Here is a 19,059-nt window from a genome sequence, read left to right on the forward strand (position 1 = left end):
CTCCTTTTGCACCCTGGGAAAAAGGGTCCCACACTGCGTGAAGGCGGGCGCCGGCACGAAAAAGGTCTTTTCCTCTCTCCCTACCCCGACACCGCGTGCCGCCGCCGCGCCCGAGGCGGTGTCTGCCCGGACCATTCATGGCGGGCGGAGGCGGCGAGCCGGGGCGGCCCGGTGGCCGCGCGCGTTCACGGTTGCGCGCGCCACGCAGCGCAGCCGCGCGCGGGGCAGCGGTGGCGGCAGCGCGAGGCGGCACGATGTCCCGGATGGCATGCATTTGGCGGAAGCGGGGGGGGGGCCGGGTTGCCGGCGACTGTTCCGGCTCGGTGCTCGCCTTCACTGGCCGAGAGCGGCTGCCACAGGGCGCCGCCGCGCGGCCTTCGCCAGAGAGGCGGCGGGCGGTGAGCGGGAACGGGACGCGGAACGGAGCGGGAGGGAGAGGACGGAGAATGGGGCGGTGGGGACGCGTCACTTGCCGCGGCCGGTCTTCGTTTAGAAGGGGGGAGGACCCCGAACGCGGGGACCTCCCTCCTGGACATCTTCACTTACTGGCTGCGGTAAGTGCCTCCCCCGCACCAGCAACCGCGGGGCCGCGCTGGCCCCCGGGGGGCGGGGGCTGCGGGTGCCCCGCAGGCGCTTCCTCCGGCCGCAGGGCCCCGCTCAAGGCCTCTCTGCCCGCAGGTCTCCGGCGGCAGAAGGCAAAGTGGTCCCGAACGGACGGCCAGGCCGAAGGGAAGCCGTTCGCTCCAGCAGCTCAGCGACGGAGGCACGAAGAAGCCCCGGCCAAGAGGCCAGGTGGGGATTTGTGAGCCGGCCGGAAGCTAGGTGCGGGTTGTGTTGGGTGTGTTTTCTCCTTTTTCCCCCCAACTCTTGGGCAATTTTTTTTTGTAGAGTCCAGCGTCAGCAGCTCTTTTGAGGTCCTACAGCAGTTATCAGGGCTTGTGTTGACTGATCTCGGTTTTGGCAGGTCTTTTGCCCATGACATGTAAGATATGTTCATCCTAACTAAGGGTAATCTTTTTATCATCTTATAATTTAGGCACATCAGAGTTTGTGTCCCCTAGAAGGTGTTAGCCATTCATTTTCTCTCCTTAGGCTGAGCCTAGGGAAGGCACTGGGCTGTATTGAGTTTGAAGGTGCTGTTAAGTGGCACCTTCATTACCTCGTCTAGACTGGAGTTCTACTTTCCAAACACTCACTAGGATATCTTAGCAGGATTATACCTACTTGCTTTGGCAACTTCAGATTATGTGTTGCTTTAAATACTGGGTGAAATTGGAATTTAAGAGTATGCAGAGGGCAGGTACTGGGAGGAAGCTACCTTATTGTGGTTTTTTATGTTATTTTTTAGGAACTCTCTTACTAAGATCTTCAAAGAATGATTTTTCATCTTAATTATGTAGGAAAATCGATTTAGGTTTTACAAATGCTTGTACAGTTGTTAAAATACTTATAATTTGACAAAACTCCTGCATGGCTACAATTTATCTAGGTTTATCAGTGTCCTCTGTATTGGTGGACACCATGACCTGTTAGTTGCAGAGCAGTTGCACAGGGTATGCTTGAATTCCAGAGAAATACCAGGCATCCTTATTCACCTGCTGCGTGGGGGAGGTTACTATCCTTTTTTAACTCTCCAGCTTGTGTACTCATTCTATCAAAAAATACAACTCTCTATTGCATTCTGGTATGTGATGAGCTGCATTTTTCCCTTTTACCTGGAACTGTTCTTATATCTTCCCTTAATTACACTGTATGTAAGATGTGTGTATCTAGCAGCAAATTTGCAGAGGATAAGGACTAAATAGGGAGAGGTAGAGACAGAAAGAAAACTGGTCTTCAACTCAAACCATCCTAAAGCTGAATTTGAACTTGCAAATATAGTGTGATCCAAAGTTATTCCTTTTACTCCACATTATTAAAAAGCAATCAGTAACCAGGAAGTAGATTTGGCTAAAACACATTCAAGTGTCTGGGACTGTAGCCACAGAGAGTGGCTCTCTTTTGCAAGCACAAGTCTGTGCTTGTTCAGCAGGTTTCTTTAAACTGAAACTGGTGTGCCGATCCAGTTAATGTTATCTCAGTTTGGGGGGATCTTTCTTTGTGGGCTCTCCTTTTTGGTGATAGAAGTCTGCTCTTAAATGTGTATGTGAGAAAGATAAAATCTACAATTGGTTCTATCCTCTTGCTTACTCATTTTGGAGTAGTTTGCGATATGCTGCTCAAGAAATAAAGTCAGTGTTGTGAACTTCAGTCGTGGTTTAATGACCTTTGTGTATCCTTTACCCTGATACCCACTAGTGCAGGATATAGGTACATGCAAATTGTGAATTAACTTGTCATCAGTGTGTGCTGTCCCATATTTGCAGCTAAAGCAGCAGCTGTTCCCAAAGCAAAAGCAGTTCCTCCGGCCAAGAAGGCAGAGAGCAGCAGTGAGGACTCCAGTGATGATTCAGACTCGGAGGAGGAGGAGAAGCCAACAAAGGTTTGCTTTTCTTTCCAGCCTCTTTGATGCATATTTGACAGTGATAAATAATAGCAAATTTGACCAACAGAATTCTCTCTGAAATTAGGCTCCCTTCTCCTGAACTGTGAAGTGCCTAGGCTGCAGCAGGGTGCAATGCAAGACATTTCTGTAATGGACATTGTACCATTTGGACTGGTCTCAGGAAAAATTAATTTTTTGTCCAGAACCCACTTTGTTTCATATCCAAGTCTGCTCCTGGCTTTTATCCTAAGACTGCTAGGGCTTACTTTTTTGCAGAGAAAGATTTATTTGCAGTTGTTACAATAAATTTGATCTTTTTCTATATATGTGTGTTTATATAGAAAGAGAATCTTCTCTTTCCTTTTTCTTGCTGCAGTCGTGGTCTTGAAAAGTTGGTAGGAGGAAGAATGATATTAGTATACACCAAAGAACACTGACCAGAGTTGCCCAGTTCAGTATTTTCAGTCTTCAAACTAGTGTGATCTGTAGAAGGAACAAGGTGCCAGCCTCAGATCTGCCTCATTTTGAGGAGGCAGAACTCAAGACTGAGGTGCAAAGGAAGCTTCCCATGGGTTTCTGGGAGATTTTCCAGAGCAGAATTGTTATACAGAGATTTTCAGACTTTTACCATTAGGCAGAGTGGTGTTTTCAAATCAAAATAGTAACCTCTTTGAAAGAAAGGTGTTTATATGTGTCCCACTTATTAGCCTCATTTTCTTTTCGTGACTATGAAGGTTAATCAGGTTTTTTTTCCTGTTGTTTAGAAAGGTGCAAAATCTGTGGTGAAACCAGCTGGAACCAAAATCCAGCCTCAGAAGAAAGCAGAGAGTTCCAGCTCTGACTCAAGCAGCTCAGATGAAGAAGCACCAAAGAAACAGCCACCAAAACCAGCAACACCTAAATCGGGTACCTCTTATTGCGTATCACGTGTCAGAGTGATAAAGCAAAACCAGAAAAGCCAGGGGAAGAGTGCTGGGTACTGTATCCGCATGCAAAGGCATATTTATTAACATAGCAGTGTGAAAATCTGCTGTCACTGCCATTTGCACTCCAGTCCACTCTGCTTCTGACATAGAAGAGGGGTAGAACTGATTGCAAATAAAACATCTGGTCCTGAATGCTTCATTGTTTGAATAGGTGACCGTAGTCAGCAGCCTTAACTGCTGGAGTTTTGCTTTTTCCAGTGTCTTCCCCTGAAAAAACAGGGAAGATCTTTACTTAGCCTTTAGTCCTGGAATGTCCCATCAGCTAGAACAGACAGTTTTCAGAAAACTTTCTCTAAGCTTGCAGAACAGTTTTGCAGTACTACCTTAATCTGCTCTGTTGGCTTCCTGTGGTTCTTTTCTCTCTATGATACTTTCTGCTCAATGTAATTATCCTTCATCTGCCATGGCATGTTTTGTAATGTTCCTTTGTACTTCTCTCAAAAGGAAGTAAAGCTGCCCAGGCAGCTACCAAGGTTGTCAATGGAAAAGCAGCAAGCAGTAGCAGCAGTAGTGAAGATTCTGATGAGGAAAAGGCTGCACCAAAAAAGGTAAATTAGGCCATGAAAAACTTCATGGACACTGTAGAAGTCTAGTAAGACTGAATGTATCATCTTGCAAGCACAGACTATAGATGCTGTGCTCAGCATACCTCTTATATCTCCTTCTCCTTTATGCAGTGGGATTATGTGTTCTGTACATACCTCTACTGCTCCATGCACTGCATTCTTTCCTACTAGCTCCTTACTGCTTTTTTTGTTCCATCTTTTAACAGGAAAACATCTCATCGTGTTTTAACCATATCGTATTCTCCATTATATATTCACCTTGGTATGACTTTTTTGTGCTTAACTGACTGTAATTTTGAGTTTTCCACTAAGGAGTATTTAAAAATGTTTTCTTCAACACAAAAATAATCATGTGGGAGTTGCTACCATTTCAGTCAGTTCTGAGCCCCTTTGTCAAGAGCAGCTCTTGATTAGGGGTTCATGCAGCAGAAAACAGTAGAAGAGTGGCCAGAGAGATAATAATGCCCATGTGTTTCCTAAAATTTGTATTTGAGGATATTTATTAATCTCTCTCCCTTTGTCTTCAGAATTTGCTCTCTTAAGTGAAGTGTGGCGTTAAACAAAATCCACATCCAGCTGTCCCCACAAGATGTCTGCAACTTCCTTTTTTTTAATGTTTATTTCTTGTGATAAGGTTGTTCCCAAGAAATCACCTCTGCCGAAACCTGCAGCCGCTAAAGCATGTCCAGGGAAAAACAAACGTGCCAAGGAAAGTTCCAGTAGTGAGGACTCATCTGACAGCTCAGATGATGAAAAGCCACCTGCAAAACAAAAGCCAAAGTCTGGTACGTACTAAATGCCATTGCTGCTGTGTGGGAGGATACTTTCTGCTAGTCCTGCTGTCCTGGGAGAAGTGCATATCGGGCACAGGCAAGCCCTGCTGCACACAAGGTTCCAGGTGCTGGTGGTGGTAACATGAAACAGAGATGCAGCAGCTCTTTTCATGTGTGATGTTTGGGCTGGGCTTACAGTTCAGCTCCTCCCTCAGCAAGGGATGGTGAGTGAGAGACACTGTGGTGCCCTGCTTGGTTTGCCTTTAACTACGTTCTTTGCATGTTTCCTGTCTGCCAAGATGTGGGAAGTAAATATCAAGTGGTTTGATTATTCTGTATCTGCAGCAATTTAAGCTTTTTTAGGGTTCATTTTTTTTGAAGTATCCAGGGCTGTTCAGTTGTAGTCCAGCTGATGGGCTAAATGGACTCTGGTCAGTGTGGTATAATGCTTTTAGGGTTCCAGTAGAGAGCTGGTCTGAGGGGAGTGTCAAATCATCAAAGGTCAGTCTGATACTCTAACCAGAGGATTTGAGAAGGCAGTAAATGAAAACTATGAACAGATGACATATCTCTTCTTTTCTGGAAAAGTTTGGCAACAATCTCCTGTTCTTCTAAAAGTGCAGAGAAAACTTGCACAGAGATGGTTGGGTTAGCTGAACCCCAAGAGGAGAGTTAAACCCACAGTAGAAACAGGGAGGTAGCAGTGGGATGGGTACAGCCTTTCAAATTATAAACTGGTATGTTTGGTTGTAGTTACAGAAGGGGAATAAATGGAACCAAATAGAAGTGCTTTATTCTAACTACAGCAAACATCTCACGTGCTGCTCACATTATCATGCAGGTATCTGAACGCTATGTTTCTCTTCATAGGTCAGTACAGTGCTGTACCACCTCCTCAGGGAACCCAGACAAAGAAAGGCCTTGCCAAGGCTCCTGCAAAAAAGGCTGAGAGCAGTGACTCTTCAGACAGTAGTGATGAGGCAGAGCAGGTGCCCCCAAAGGGAGGAGCAGCAGGTATGTTGTGAGAGGGGGAGGCTGCAGAGGACGTGCTACATGGAGCCAACAGTGTTTTGGCAATGTCCTGGTTTCATTGAAAAGGGCATTTGCCTTTGGTCTGTGTTGCTATTTGCTTTTCTGGAAGCTTCTGATAAATTCGAAGGCCTCCCAAACAACACTGTACAACTCGTGGATCTGAACTGTATGCAGGTTAGATTACTTTATACGTGGTGGTTGGAAAAGTCATCAGGATCTGGTTTAGTGGGCATAAGCCAAGTTCTTGCTTGGCTTCCAATTGCTGGCTGATACACTGAGAAGATACTTGGAGAATATCTGATACACCGAGAATGGAGCTTTTTAACATCTGGGAAGGTTTAGATATTGGGACAAAGGTTTGGTGTGGATGTGGCTGTTAATTTTCAACTTGCTTTTGCAGGCAAAGCCGTAGTAGCTAAAACAATCCCTGGCCCCCAAAACAAAGCTGTGACTAGCAAGAAGGCTAAATCCAGTTCTGACAGTGACTCAGGTAATTCAAGAAATAAAGTTTTCATTCTTCTGTGTTAATGTTTTTATTGGCCAGGTTGCTGTATAGTGATGTATCTGCTGAGATCTTTAGTGTATGGGCTAGCAAGATGTGAAAGTGAAAAGCAGCAGCCTGCTATGCAGAGGGCAGTCTGACCATGAGACAACGAGACCATTGGCAAGCACAGAAAGGTCTTCATATTGCTGGATGGAAAGGGTGGGGAATCACATATCAGGTTTCTCGAGGAAGGTTAATGGTTAAACGTTTTGAGGATCTGTGTCTTAAGGTTTTTGGTTTCTGTTATCCCATTGTGTTTGGGAGAAGTTTCTGAGATAAAAATGTAACCACCATACGAAGTTCGAAATAGACTCAGAAGATGCCTTCTCCTCATGTGACCCTAGAAATGGGGACAGTGTGCTTTGTAGCTCCTGTTCATCAGCTCAGAGGTTTGCAGGGCTGTATTTCCCATGTAAATTCCCTATGTGCTACATTTCTCCTCCAAGTTCAAGGTGCTCCTGTTGTGTATCTTAACATCTCTGGTGCCACAGCAGGGACTGTGGGTGGCAGATGCCTGTCTGTTGTGAACAGTTAGCAGTAGATTGTGTGACACTGCAGTGAGTGTCAGGCGTTGTGTTCTCTGGTTTTGTTGCCTAGTTTCTATCAAAATAGTCAAGTTTTTGGTTGCTGTTAATAAAGTTTTCAGAAATACTGGAAAAGATCAGGTTTAGTATTCCAGAGTCCTGTAACACACAATACAAAGCTGTATTTGTACTCAGGAGTCTCCAGTCCATCCTTGGACTGCTGCTAAACTCATCTCATACAGGAAGTAGTTAAAATGAGATACTGTGCTGTCACTGCCTCTCTTTGAATGCTTTGTAAACTTTATCTCCTAGTTTCTTGTATGTTTTTTGATCCTTACTACACATCTTCTTTTCCCAGTGTTTCTTCTTCCTGAGTTTAGTCTTGGTGGTACTGGTACTTTCTCCAGTCCCTTATTCTGTACCTCTTCTCCTACATTAATCTCCAGATATCTTCTTCCTTGTGCATGTATTTGTGAAGAACTTAAACTGTTTGTTTTCACTTCCTCCCAACAAAGCCAAAACCATTCAAGTGTTCATCAAATGCTGCTGGTTGCTAGTTGCCTAGTGGCTCAGCCTTGAGCCACAAGCCATTTTGCTTTTCACTTCCCTGTGAGTTATATACATGTTATTACTAAAGTAGCTTACACATGAATCCTGCTAACTTAAAAAACATTTTTTTTTGTTAGATTCCAGCTCTGAAGATGACAAAAAGAAGGCAGGGAGTAAACTCCCAGCTAAACCACCTGTGATAAAGAATACTTCCAAACAAGCAAAAGTAGTTGTCAAGCCTGGACAAGCAAAGAAAGACTCCAGTTCTTCCTCAGACAGCTCAGGTATTGGGGTAGGAGAAAAGGAGAATTTCTACATGCATGTTGATCTAGCTCAGACCTCTGTGTTTCTACGCAGGGTAGGAGGTTGTGGTTGGACAGGAATACCCATTACAGTGTTGTTTCAAACACTTTGCAACGTGTATCAACATGAAATCTGTATGTTAGCTTTGTGTTGAAGGAATGGGACTTAACCTGATTGTTTTTTCTTTTCTTTCCATTCTAGATTCTGATAGTTCTGACAAGAAGGCAGCTCCTGTGAAGCCCACAACTAAAGCAGCAACCCCTGCAGCAAAGAAGTCACAAGCTGCCACAAAGAAAGCCCAAAGCAGCTCTGATTCAGATAGCAGCTCCAGCAGTTCTGAGGATGAGAAGGAAAAGAAGAAAGCCCCTCCAGCTAAATTAGCTGGCAAAGTGGCTAAGCCAGTGTCCAAACCTTCTACTCCAGCTTCCAAAGCAGACACATCTGACTCTGATAGCTCAAGCAGTGAAGAAGAAAAGAAGCCGGCAGTGAAACCAGCCACTAAATCTACAGGGGCAGCAAAAGCAACTGTAGGGAAGAAGGCAGCTGCTTCTAGTAGTAGCAGCAGCTCATCAGATAGTTCCAGTGAAGAGGATGGGAAGCCCAAAAAGGTGGCAAAAGGGGTACAGAATGGTTCTAAGGCCACTGCCTCCACAGAGAAAGCAAAAGCATCCTCAACAGCAGCAAACAACATGAAGTCTAAGCCAGCTGGTGGCAGTAGTAGTAGCAGTGAAAGCAGCTCTGAAGAAGAAACCGGAAAAGTTAATGGAGGTATTATTACCTGCAGTCTGGGAAGTGGGTCTGTCAGACAGTGTTACTGAGCCAAACATGAATGGAAGACTTTCTTAAACAATATTCAGTCCAATCTCTGTTACTGGATTATGCCATTTGGTGCAGTGCTGAGAGGGAAGGGCTAGTTTTGCATTCGATGGAATCCTTTTTGTCTGTATTGCATAGCTGCTGGCAGTAGAATTTGTGGTAATGCTGAAGCACATTTCTGTATAGCTGTTGCCAGTTGCCATCTGTGCATGCACAAGATTTAGTGACAGCAAAGTGGACTGCTGGAGGACCTTGTCCATGTGGAGTGGGACACCACAGTTGATGCCGCAATGCGCAATCTCAATCTTTAACCCTCCAGGAGGAAAACTAGTGATGCCCTAATGATGTGTGCAAGTGCATATGGTATGACTCCAAAACCTGGCAAACTTTGACCAACAGAATTCTCTCAAGTATGCAAAATCATTAATATACAGGTACCCTATTCCATAAAATTATTTTTATCCCTTAGGATAGGATGGGAAGATCCTTGCTGACCCAAAATGGCTTTTAGTGTCTGGTACAGCAGTCTGTTTTCTGGGTGAAGTAATGCAGAGACCAATTCTCACATCTATGTCAACATTGGGTTAGCTTACTGGGGGAGGGATGCCATTACCTTTCCCAACACTGCAGTTACTCCCTTTAAAGTTTTGCTGCTGTACATCTAACAGGTTCAATCGGGAAGAAACAGAAGAGGGAAGATGTTCAGGAGCCAGAGACACCACACAGTAAAAAAGCAAAGGTCAAAGCCAAAACACCACACACAGTTCCCAAGGTGAAACGGGTAAGTGAGGGTGGACTGTGGCAACTGGCCAAAGAGGCATCTGTCTCCTAAACAACTAGGATTGCTTGGGGATTTTGTGGGAGGTTGGGCCACAGAATTATTTGTATTTTTATTCCTTCTTCAAGCACTTAAACCTTGTCTGGAGAACCCTAGGGGGAGTGCACATATGTGCATAGTATTATTTTGGCAAAAGTTGCTTGGATATGCTTGCACAGGAGCATCCCTGAGCTGCCTGATCTGAAGAAGGGAAAGAACCATGAATCTGAGAAACACTAAAAGATTGAGGTGATGTGAACAGGGCCACCTATTTGCAGGGCAAGGAAGGAGGTTGTCAGTAAGAGAATGTTGTGTGTTTGCATGTACTTACTGTCTCATTTTCTTTCTCAACAGCCAGCCTCTCCATTCCGCCGTGTAAGGGAAGAAGAGATTGAGGTGGATGCCCGTTTTGCTGATAACTCATTTGAAGCAAAGGTAGGGCTTGGTAGTGTCCAGAGTGGTAACACTCAGTCTCTGAAAGCACGTCAGCAGAGCAGCCTTGGTGTGGGGAGTGTTTCTGGTGAGAACTTTTTCCACCAGGAGGAGCTGTTAAGAAGCATGTGAGCAGTGGCAGGAGGTGCATGAGAGAGCGGTATCAGCTCCAGTGTTAATGTACTAGTGTTCGCTGGGTAGGGTAAATTGCAAAGCATTGCCTTTACTCTCTTGGGTACCGACTTGAATTTCTTTTTTCTTCTCCCCCCTCATCCCTCACAGAAAGGAGCAGCTGGTGACTGGGGTGAGAAGGCTAACAATATCCTGAAATACACTAAAGGCAAATCTTTCCGCCATGAGAAGACAAAGAAAAAACGAGGCAGCTACCGCGGGGGCACTATATCGACCCAAGTCAATTCTGTCAAGTTTGAAAGTGACTGAGAATGTTTCCTTTGGAATTCATAAACCATCTGCTCATCAGAACATCTTGGATGGGCATGTGAACATTATGGATATCAAGCCTGCCTGGAACGCTACCTCCCCTAGTAGCATGGTACAGGCAGCTTCAGTATAGGGATGTGGGAGAATGGCTGGATGTTTCCCCCTTTTATTTCTAATTTTGGTTTAGTCTCCTAATTTGGAACCATCCTTGAGCTGGTGTTACTAGCACCACCAGGGTGACCTCCAAGGCTTATATTTTCTACAGTCTTATTTTAAAAGGCTGGCAATGATTTTTGGTTTTGGTTTCCTGCCCAACTAATAGAAGAAAGAGAAATCATTCTCCTGTATTTTAACCTCCCATTTCTTTTTCAGCCAGTTTAAATCTGATACCTGTGAAAAGGCAAGTATTGTAACTTGCCTTTGATTAGTTACTGTAAGAACAACTGATTTGAGCCCTTTGGCTGTAATCCCCAACCCCACCTGACATTTCAAATTCACACTTGCAGTGTGACAGAGTTCCTCTTTTCTGTGTTCTTTTATGGTTTTACCTTGTAATAAATACCTACCTTCCTCTTCCTTGCACTCCTGTTGAGGCTACTAACCAGAGTACTTGGAGAAGCAGCATCTAAATACATCTTAGTGGTTGAATAACAGTATTGCTTGCAGTTGCAAGGTGGGGGGCAGAAAGACCAAGGTCTATAATACAGCTGTGGAAATCTTGTCAACACTTCCATTAGGAGTGTAGCTGGGGAGTGGAGTTGTGAAGAAACTTGACTGCATGGATGTTTCACTTGGTGGGATCAGGTAGGGAGGCAGAGGAGATAAAGCCCTCTTTCCAGCTCTGCTTTTTGCTGTGTTTTTGTTTCAGAGACTCTGACTGCAGTGGCATTACTCCTTGTTCTCTCTGAACATACAATGTGCCAGCTTATGCTTATTGCCAGCAGTGTGAGCTGCAGCGTGGTAGGAGTCAAGATGAATGTATCATTAATGCCTTAAATTTCTTTTCTGGGTTGGATCACTTGCTCTTTGAGCTGTTTTCCATCTGTTAAATCCCTCTTGAGAAGTAAAATGCCAGCTTCCCTTAGCACTAAGGCAAATAAAGCCTGGTGTGGTAAGGTTTGAAGTGTTAGCTACAAGTACATGTTCAGTATGGGGAGCCAAAAGTTCAGAAACTTGCAGCCAAAACTGAGACTAGTTGAGGCTTACTGCTGGTGAGGGGCAGGCTTGCTTTCCATCCAGTTGTGTCACTGCCTCCTTACGGTGCAGCTTATATTTGGTTCCCCCAAATACTTTGCCTCCTATTAGGGGGTTCAGGTTAACTAGTTTGTGGAGCAGTTGGCTGAGCCCACAGCCAGTGTGAGTTTAACAATGGTACTACATGTTTGGGAAACGGAGTAGTGGGCTGTGGTGAAGCTGCCAGCTGCTGAGAGTGCGGGGCCTGATTTCCATGTTTCCATTCCCTCCCTAAAGGCTGCCAATGAGAGCAGCCTTCTTACAGGAAGCTACATTAGTGTGCAAAGCAGTGTCGCCTAATTGAGGGTTGGATGAGACTTGATGAGCCACCCCCATGTACATGAGCAGCAGCTTTTTCCAAATGAGCCTTTTTCATGTCTTCCCCTCTGGCTTGCACAATCACTGTGGTGCCTGGATTCAAGGCTACAGTGCAGAGGGGCCCAGGAGACCGTGGTTATTTAAAGAAAATAAAGGTTATAGGCCAAAGGAAGGTGGGAAGAGTATTTTCTACGTAAGGACTTAAACGTCATCTTGTGTGTCATTTGCCCTCTTTTTTTCTGTTTATCCGGAACTTATATTTGGAACTCTTTTAAATACTTTTATGCTTTGGAGTTTTTAAAAAAGTCTAAAGTGTGAATTTGATGTGTCAAAAAATAAAGATTGCTGCCTTTGTAGTCTGAGTGGATCTGGTAGTTAAAGACAGAGAATGGTGGGTGGGAAAAGGGAGGGTATCAGTGCTGGGGGTAACAGCACTGTCTACATCCATTTGTCTTATTTACATGATTGTGGTCATGTGACAGACCTTCAGAAGTGAAAGGGGGCCTCTGCAGCTGTCTGTTGAGTGCAAGGAGTTTGGATAAAATTCTAGAAGAGTATTTGTGTATACCAAGATAAACTGAGGATGCTCAAGTCCCTTTCCACTAGAGTATTGAGTTAGTTCTCAAATATTGCTGCCAAATTAGCAGTATGGCAGCTGGCCTTATAAGAAGCACCAGCATATGGAATAAGAAAGAATAGGCATAACTGAAAAATCCTGTATATACCAGGTTAAAATAAGTAATTTCTGTAACCTCGTGGATTTCTTCCTCCTCTGTGATCATGTATGCAAGGAAAAGAAACATGCTAATAGGTAGGGCCTTGTGGAGATCTTGAGTGCTGTAATGCTCAATTTTGCTCCTTGTGCTGTACCTCTATGGAAAGGTTGGGGTGAATCACCAGGTCCATCAGGCACTCAGTTGCTCTGTAACCAATGGTCTTTGCCACAGCCTTCCACCTTGAACATAATGTTGTAGGAGAAGGTGTAACCCTAGCTGAAGTTTCAGCAGAGGATGCAGAGAATGTCATTAGCCTCGCTGGAGATCAGCACCTGACTACGCAAGAGCAACAAGTTCTGGGGTGGGAAATGGTCTGTGAGACTCAAAGTTATGCACTTGACACTCCTGGGAAAAACTGCTCCTTTCACAAGATTTTGCAGCTGCTAGGCAGGCTTAACCTACATCCCTACTCTCTGCTGCTGTCCTGGTGTAGAGGAGTACTTTCTTTTCCCTGTGCAACACTGGTGAAGTTTCAGCTGTGGTTAGTGCTGGAACTGGATCAACAGGTCTTCCCCATCTGGTGTGTCCCTGTATGGGTACCCTGGAACACTGTCCCTCACATCGCAATTCCTCTGTGCACCATCATTTCCCTTTTGCTGTCCAGACTAAGGTGTTCCTGTTTCTCTCCTCTCACGGGGGTCCTGGCCCTGGGGGTGTCCGAGTAGGGCCCAGGAGAGGTCACTGGAGAGATACTCTGACCCTTTAGGCGCACTGGCCTGGCCGGGGGCACAAGTGGCAGCTGACGGGCGCTGCCCCTCTGCCTGCTCGAGCTGCCGGGGCGGCAGGTGCGGGTCTCCGTGTCCCCGGCCCCTTGCTCGCCCTGACTCCGTGCCACAACGCCGGGCTCGGCTCGGCTCGGCTCTGCCCGGGGTGCGGCCCGTGGGCCGGGGCTGCACCGCCCGGCCCCGCCCGCGCCCGGCGGCCTGAAAAGGGGAAGCGGGCGGGCGGCGGGCATCCCTCCCTCCTTCCCTCCCCTTCCCGCGCCGCCCGCCTCAGTTCGGCCGCGCTCCAGCGGGACTCGCTGCAGGGGGGGCCGGCCACCACGCGGAGGGCCCGGCGGGCGCCCGAGAGAGCCGTCCCGGGCAGGAGCTGCGGCCTCTACTCCTCGCCCCGTCCACACCAGGCGGCTTCTCAGCCCCGCAGCTGCCGGCGCTGCCCGCCGCCGCCCCGTGCTGCCCGAGTGCCGTGCGGGCGAGGCCCTTCCACCCCGCGGGGCCGGCGGTGTGCGGCAGGGGGCTCGGTGTGAGCGGAGGGCGGTGGGTGCCAGCCTTGCTCCGGGTCAGCGCTGCGGGGCTGGGCTGCCCTTCCTGGGCTGATGGCAGAGGTACCCGAGCACTGCCCAGGGACGAGGGCAGGGAAGCGGTCCGAATTCCCGGCTGCCAGCCTGGCCCCGGCTCACCCGGACGCCTGTGCGCAGGCTGGGTCCCTTCAGAGAGGCAGCTGATGGGCGCGAGTTAGGCAGCTGCTTCAATGCGTAGGGCCAGAGCCTTGGCAGGTTCAGAGCGCTTTTGTGTAACTTGCTTCATCTTCCCGTAGGAGATTACATCTCAGGAACGTCTTCCCTCTCCTGTTCTGCCTCCTCTTCCTATGCATCCCTCTTCAACCTTTGTTTATTGCAGCTCAACCAGATCTCATTCCTCTGGTGTGCTCAGAGCCAAGGAGCTCTAAGCTTTGGTTGTGGGCTTTTTTTGTTGTTTTGTTGCTTGTTTTTTTTTTTTTTTTTTTTTTTTACATGAGGGCGTCAATTGTTTCATTGAAGATAAGACTCACTCCTAGCTTCTCCTATACCTTTGTCAAATGTGATCAGACTTGTCTGTCAGGACTTTATCAGTCCCCAGTGCTTTCTACACAAGATTTCACAACCTTCTGGGGTGTTTAATAATTTTTCTTTTAACATGGTGCTTCTGTGCAGAAAGAATCTGAAATGAAAGGGCAGTAAATAGGGAGACTTTTCCTCCCCACTTCTCTTTACTGTTTCTCTAAATTTTGGTCCACTTGTATCTCTCCAGTTTTCTCTGCAATCTGAAGAACTTCTTCAACTTGACTGTGCAGATATAACTCCTTCTTAAGACCAAAAAGTGCACTGCACTGTCATGTGCCCTCACTTTGAGGTCTATAGCTCATCTGACTATTTGGATATGGCTCCAAGCTGTTCTGTCTCTTGCATCCAGGGATTACAAATTATGTTCTGATGTGCTGCCACGCTACAGACTTCAGACCACTCACGTATCAGCTGCTGGTCTTGCAACTGTGTTGCAAGTGAGAGGAAAAGGTCATCCGGAAGAACTTGCTATTGCAGGGCACCCTGGTGTCAAAAACCATCTCTGTTCCTTTCAGAAGACAAACAGGAAGCCTCTGGATATGGAATGAGGGAAATCTCACCACCTAGACAGACTTAATGTATGATGAGAGGCTAAGTGGGGAAGCAGATGTGTGGTGCTTGACACCATTCCCCAGGTCAAGTTCTTGAAGATGTGTGTAGTTTCAAGTGCTGCAACAAGCTGAGATATAGAGCTTTATTTTTTTTTCTCAGTTGTTATGGACCAGTATTGCCTTTAATACTGTGGTTCCTTAGCAGTGATCTATGGAATGCCAGCCTCCTGCTAGCCCACAGATTCCCACCTTGCCAGTTCTCCATATAACTCTAAAGAGATAGGAAGGATGTTGAAAATGGTCCAAGGTCCCAAAAGTTTGGAACTGATTTGGAACATCAATCTTTGTCCAAAACAGATGAGCCAGAGCACTTCTGATGCTGTTTTGTGGCAGCAGTAGCACCAATGTGGTGCAAAGTATGGATTATTCTGATGCTGACTTGATCACTGCTGTGGTTGTTCCCTTTGGTCCTTTGGGGATCTGGACTTTTTTCATTCTCTGTATTTGTAATGGGCTGCCATGAATATGTAGAAAGAAAAATGTTAAAAAGGTAGGGTGCTTTGAACAGACCACCTGTGCATTATTCACTCTGTGCAAACAATATTTTAAAAAACTCAGGATTGTAGCCTGCCAAGGGTTGCTTACATTTGAGGGGGGGGTTTCTTGCTCATTTTTTCTATACTAAAATATTAATACTAATATTGGTAAACTGTAATACTAATATTACTATACTATAACAATAATATTAGTGTTTTAATGTTAGTGTTATTTACCCAGGTGACTCTGATGAAGCAGGAGTCTGTGATAAACCAAAACAAGAGCCTAGAAACTCACCAAGCACTGGGCTGGATATGATTTATGGTTAGACTGTTCTGCTTTAACCTATGCTTTATTAAGTTTACTTTGCACAGTATTGTATCTTTTAGGTTTTTATTAAAGATTCCCCTGGGCAGCTCATGCTTGTAGTGCAACATCTTCCTGCAGTGACAAAACTGCTCTGGGAGCTGCATACCTGCCTGCTTGCATGGAGTCTTGGCTTCCATAAATTAGCCACAACTAGGTTGGCTGCCATCAACTTGATAGTAGCAGATGGTCCTGGTTTTTCCTGATCATACTCAACAGAACAGGCAAACTTTAGTGTCTTATTCCAGGAAGAGCTTTGAGCTTCTGAGGGAAGCTGTCTTTTGCTTTTAAATGAATTCTGCTGCTTTGTTAACTCCTGAGAAGTTTGCAGTGAAAACATTTCTTACTATGGGCAAAAGCTGCATAGAGACTAGGATGCAGGAGGGGAAATAATTCAGCCCCATGGGTATGGGCTTCCAGGTCCTAGGCAGGAACAGGGTAATACAAAATACTGTTGAAAGGGAGAGATGTAAACCACTGAGTCCTTGCACTTGAACCTATTCATTGCCCTTTCTTTGTGGAGTTCTCTGCCTAGACTGCTTGCTGTCAGAGGTTTTAGTACTTCAACCTTATAAAAGGCACCTGAATTAAATTAGAGCTGTAGCTGTTCAGTTATTTCACTTTAATTAATTGATGTAGTTTTTCATCAATACCAAGTTGTAATCTGTCAAACATGTTAAACAGGGCAAAATCATGGGGCAAATTTCAGCCTGGTAAGAGGTTTCAGAGGGCTGCACTCTCTCTGCTCTGTTTCTGCTGCCTCCCATTTCGATGTCAATGCATTGCTATGGCTTCGAAAGCCAACTCCCGGCAGCTGAGTGTAGCCAGGTATGCGGAGCAGGGGGGGATGCTGCTGCCGCCCGCAGCGGCAGTCTCACTTCCCCCTGCGGCAGGCTCTGGTTCTGCTCTTATTGAGGTGTCTGCTCTGCTCCACTCCGCGTGCTGCAGCGGTGAAACAAAGCCTGTGTGGCACGGGCGTTTCTGACAGTTCCCTTGAAGCCTGACTCTGGCTGCCAGTGTTAACTGTGATGTCAGGGGATTGCTCTGCATAAATCACCCAGTTGGTGTGGCTCCACCAACCGTTTTCACGAAAATAGGGAAGGGTCTGTCTTTACAAGCCTTCTCCTTGCAGTGACAGGGTTATTTTTGCAATATTTATGTGATTTAGCCATTAGCCCAGGACTTCCAGATCACAAACAAGGAGGTGGTTCTGTCTACTCTGCTCTCAGGTCTAGTGTAGGATCTGTCATTTATTTGGATTTTGCACCTCTGTCAAAGCACAGGTTGTGAATTCACCTCCCCACAGAATGCCGGATTTTTTGAAGGTTTCTGTTGAAGATTATCTGCCTGCAGCCCGCAGTGGGTACAGGCAGCTGAGGTCCCATAGCCAGAGAGCTGGGCTGAGGCAGTGCTCCGTGCTATGGATGGTGCTGCACTGACCACACCACCCACCACAGCACCTGCCCCTGCTGGAGGACCCTGCTGGAAAGCTCGTGGAGCAGTTTCGTTGTTCGGTGTCAGTAAGGTAAAGCAGGGAGGTGAGCAGGTAGAATTTGAGCCTTCCCTCATCTGGGCCATTTAGCCCTTGTCTAGGTCTGGGACTTCTTTACCCTTTACTATCAACCTGAGATCATAACAGTGACTGGCTGCTGAACAAGGGACAGAGAGCAGAGTACTGCCTTTTGTGCTGGTAGCTATGCCTTCATTATATCCCAGGAGCACTAAAAATCAGGGATGTGCCTGGTGTATCCAGCACAGCACTAGGACTGAAGCTGTGGCCAGGATACCTCTCTGGGCATGGACAGAGCAGAGATTATCTCTGGTGGTATTGAGCTGGGGTAGGAAAAGAGGTCTCTTCCTGCAGCCTGGCATCCTCTTGCCACTTAGGAAGATTTACGGCCTCCCTTGTTGCCTGGCAAGGAGAAGAGATTCCTGAGCCAGCACCTTCAGGGATTCCTCCTGATGTTGGAAGGGATGTTTGCAGGTCTTGCTGTGTCAGCATCTGCCCCTGACCTAAGGGCTGAGATTGACATTTGGATTTTTGTAGCCCCCCCAGAGGGTCCTGGCTGAGCTGAGGGTCACAGCAACGCCTGGCACATAGGTCCATGGTAGAATATGGTTCTTGCTGAAAATGGGTGACAATTTTTTTCTTTAAATAACTATTCCTTTCACCTGCACTATTTCTTCACCTTTACTTGTTGCCCAATGAGAAAACACCCTATCCCACACATAAAACCTCTTCTACTTTTCTCAGCATACTTCTGTGTGTGTATGACCCACGGGGTGCCCCAGGACAAGCCTATACCCGCTCCTGTCCTGAGCTCCCTGCCATCCTTGAGAAGACCAGGAGTACGTGGCTGCCATTCTTCCCTCATTGCCTGGAAGCAGCATGTGCTCTTGATCTTCTGCACAACGTCATAGCCAAATGCATTACCTTCCCTGGCGTTGAGAAAGATAAATTCCCTCTGGGCCTCTCAAGTAAGCTGAGAACTGGACCAGTTTTGTGGGCTGTAGCTCTGTTGTGACCAACACTTTGTCACAGGCCAGCCTGTTCCCACTGGTAGGGAGGCAGGATGCTGGGCAGATCCTTACTTTCCTTGTAGAGCTTTTGCTCTCTTCTCTCCAGCCCATCACCTTTGTCTCCATTCTCCCAGAGCTCTTGCTCTGTGGGTTCAACCACCCCCTTGGTATTTGTTAGTGTTTCTCATGTTTCTTACCACTCCTGCAGGCACAGCCACACGGTTGACCCTGGGTGGGAAGGGTGGGAGTCCCAAGCACTGGTAAGAGTTGCCTCTGAAACAGGGGAGGGGCCCAATCAGCAGCTGCTGTTTCTTTCTCCCATGTCCGGTCCTCACATGGGACAGGAAAGCAATGGAGGAGGAATAGGGCACTTTTACCCTCCCACGTCTGCACCTTTACTGCTTAGTTTGCCTAGATAGCCCAGCTGCTGAGGGTCATCTGAAGATTGTATTTAGCGGGATCTTGTCTGTGACTTCCTTTCCCACCTCTTAATTGATCAAGCACTCCTGGAGAAGCTTGATCTTCTGCCAGAAAATCTTGTACCAAATCCTACTCTACCATGTCCCTGATGGCCCCCGGGGCTTAGTGTGCGGGGCCATCCAAAATCCACTTCTAATTGTTCCCATTGTAACATCTTCCCCTTCCCCCCCCACTTCCTAGCATGTCTG

The 19,059-nt window shown here is 46.6% G+C and overlaps 1 protein-coding gene across 1 annotated transcript; it reads left to right on the forward strand.

Annotated features, from left to right (window-relative positions):
- Window positions 1–137: 137 nt before the first annotated feature.
- On the forward strand, window positions 138–12,181 carry NOLC1 (nucleolar and coiled-body phosphoprotein 1). The gene is made up of 12 exons (XM_029958549.1): window positions 138–792; window positions 2,367–2,482; window positions 3,250–3,391; window positions 3,916–4,019; window positions 4,672–4,822; window positions 5,681–5,824; window positions 6,243–6,332; window positions 7,597–7,743; window positions 7,964–8,530; window positions 9,247–9,359; window positions 9,750–9,830; window positions 10,110–12,181. Exons 1-12 carry the CDS (start codon window positions 138–140, stop codon window positions 10,266–10,268), a joined length of 2,469 nt encoding a protein of 822 aa, XP_029814409.1. The 3' UTR covers window positions 10,269–12,181.
- Window positions 12,182–19,059: the final 6,878 nt, after the last annotated feature.

The sequence above is a fragment of the Manacus vitellinus genome, unplaced genomic scaffold (genome assembly GCF_001715985.3).
Source record: "Manacus vitellinus isolate BGI_N305 unplaced genomic scaffold, ASM171598v3 scaffold_15_pilon, whole genome shotgun sequence".
NCBI classification, from domain to species: domain Eukaryota; kingdom Metazoa; phylum Chordata; class Aves; order Passeriformes; family Pipridae; genus Manacus; species Manacus vitellinus.

Bases quoted from the DNA above. Each gene is read 5' to 3' on its own strand.
- NOLC1 (XM_029958549.1), top strand. From the start codon at position 138: ATGGCGGGCGGAGGCGGCGAGCCGGGGCGGCCCGGTGGCCGCGCGCGT. The intron at 4,823-5,680 runs GTACGTACTAAA...TTCTCTTCATAG, and splicing joins AAAACAAAAGCCAAAGTCTG to GTCAGTACAGTGCTGTACCA. The intron at 7,744-7,963 runs GTATTGGGGTAG...TTTCCATTCTAG, and splicing joins TTCTTCCTCAGACAGCTCAG to ATTCTGATAGTTCTGACAAG.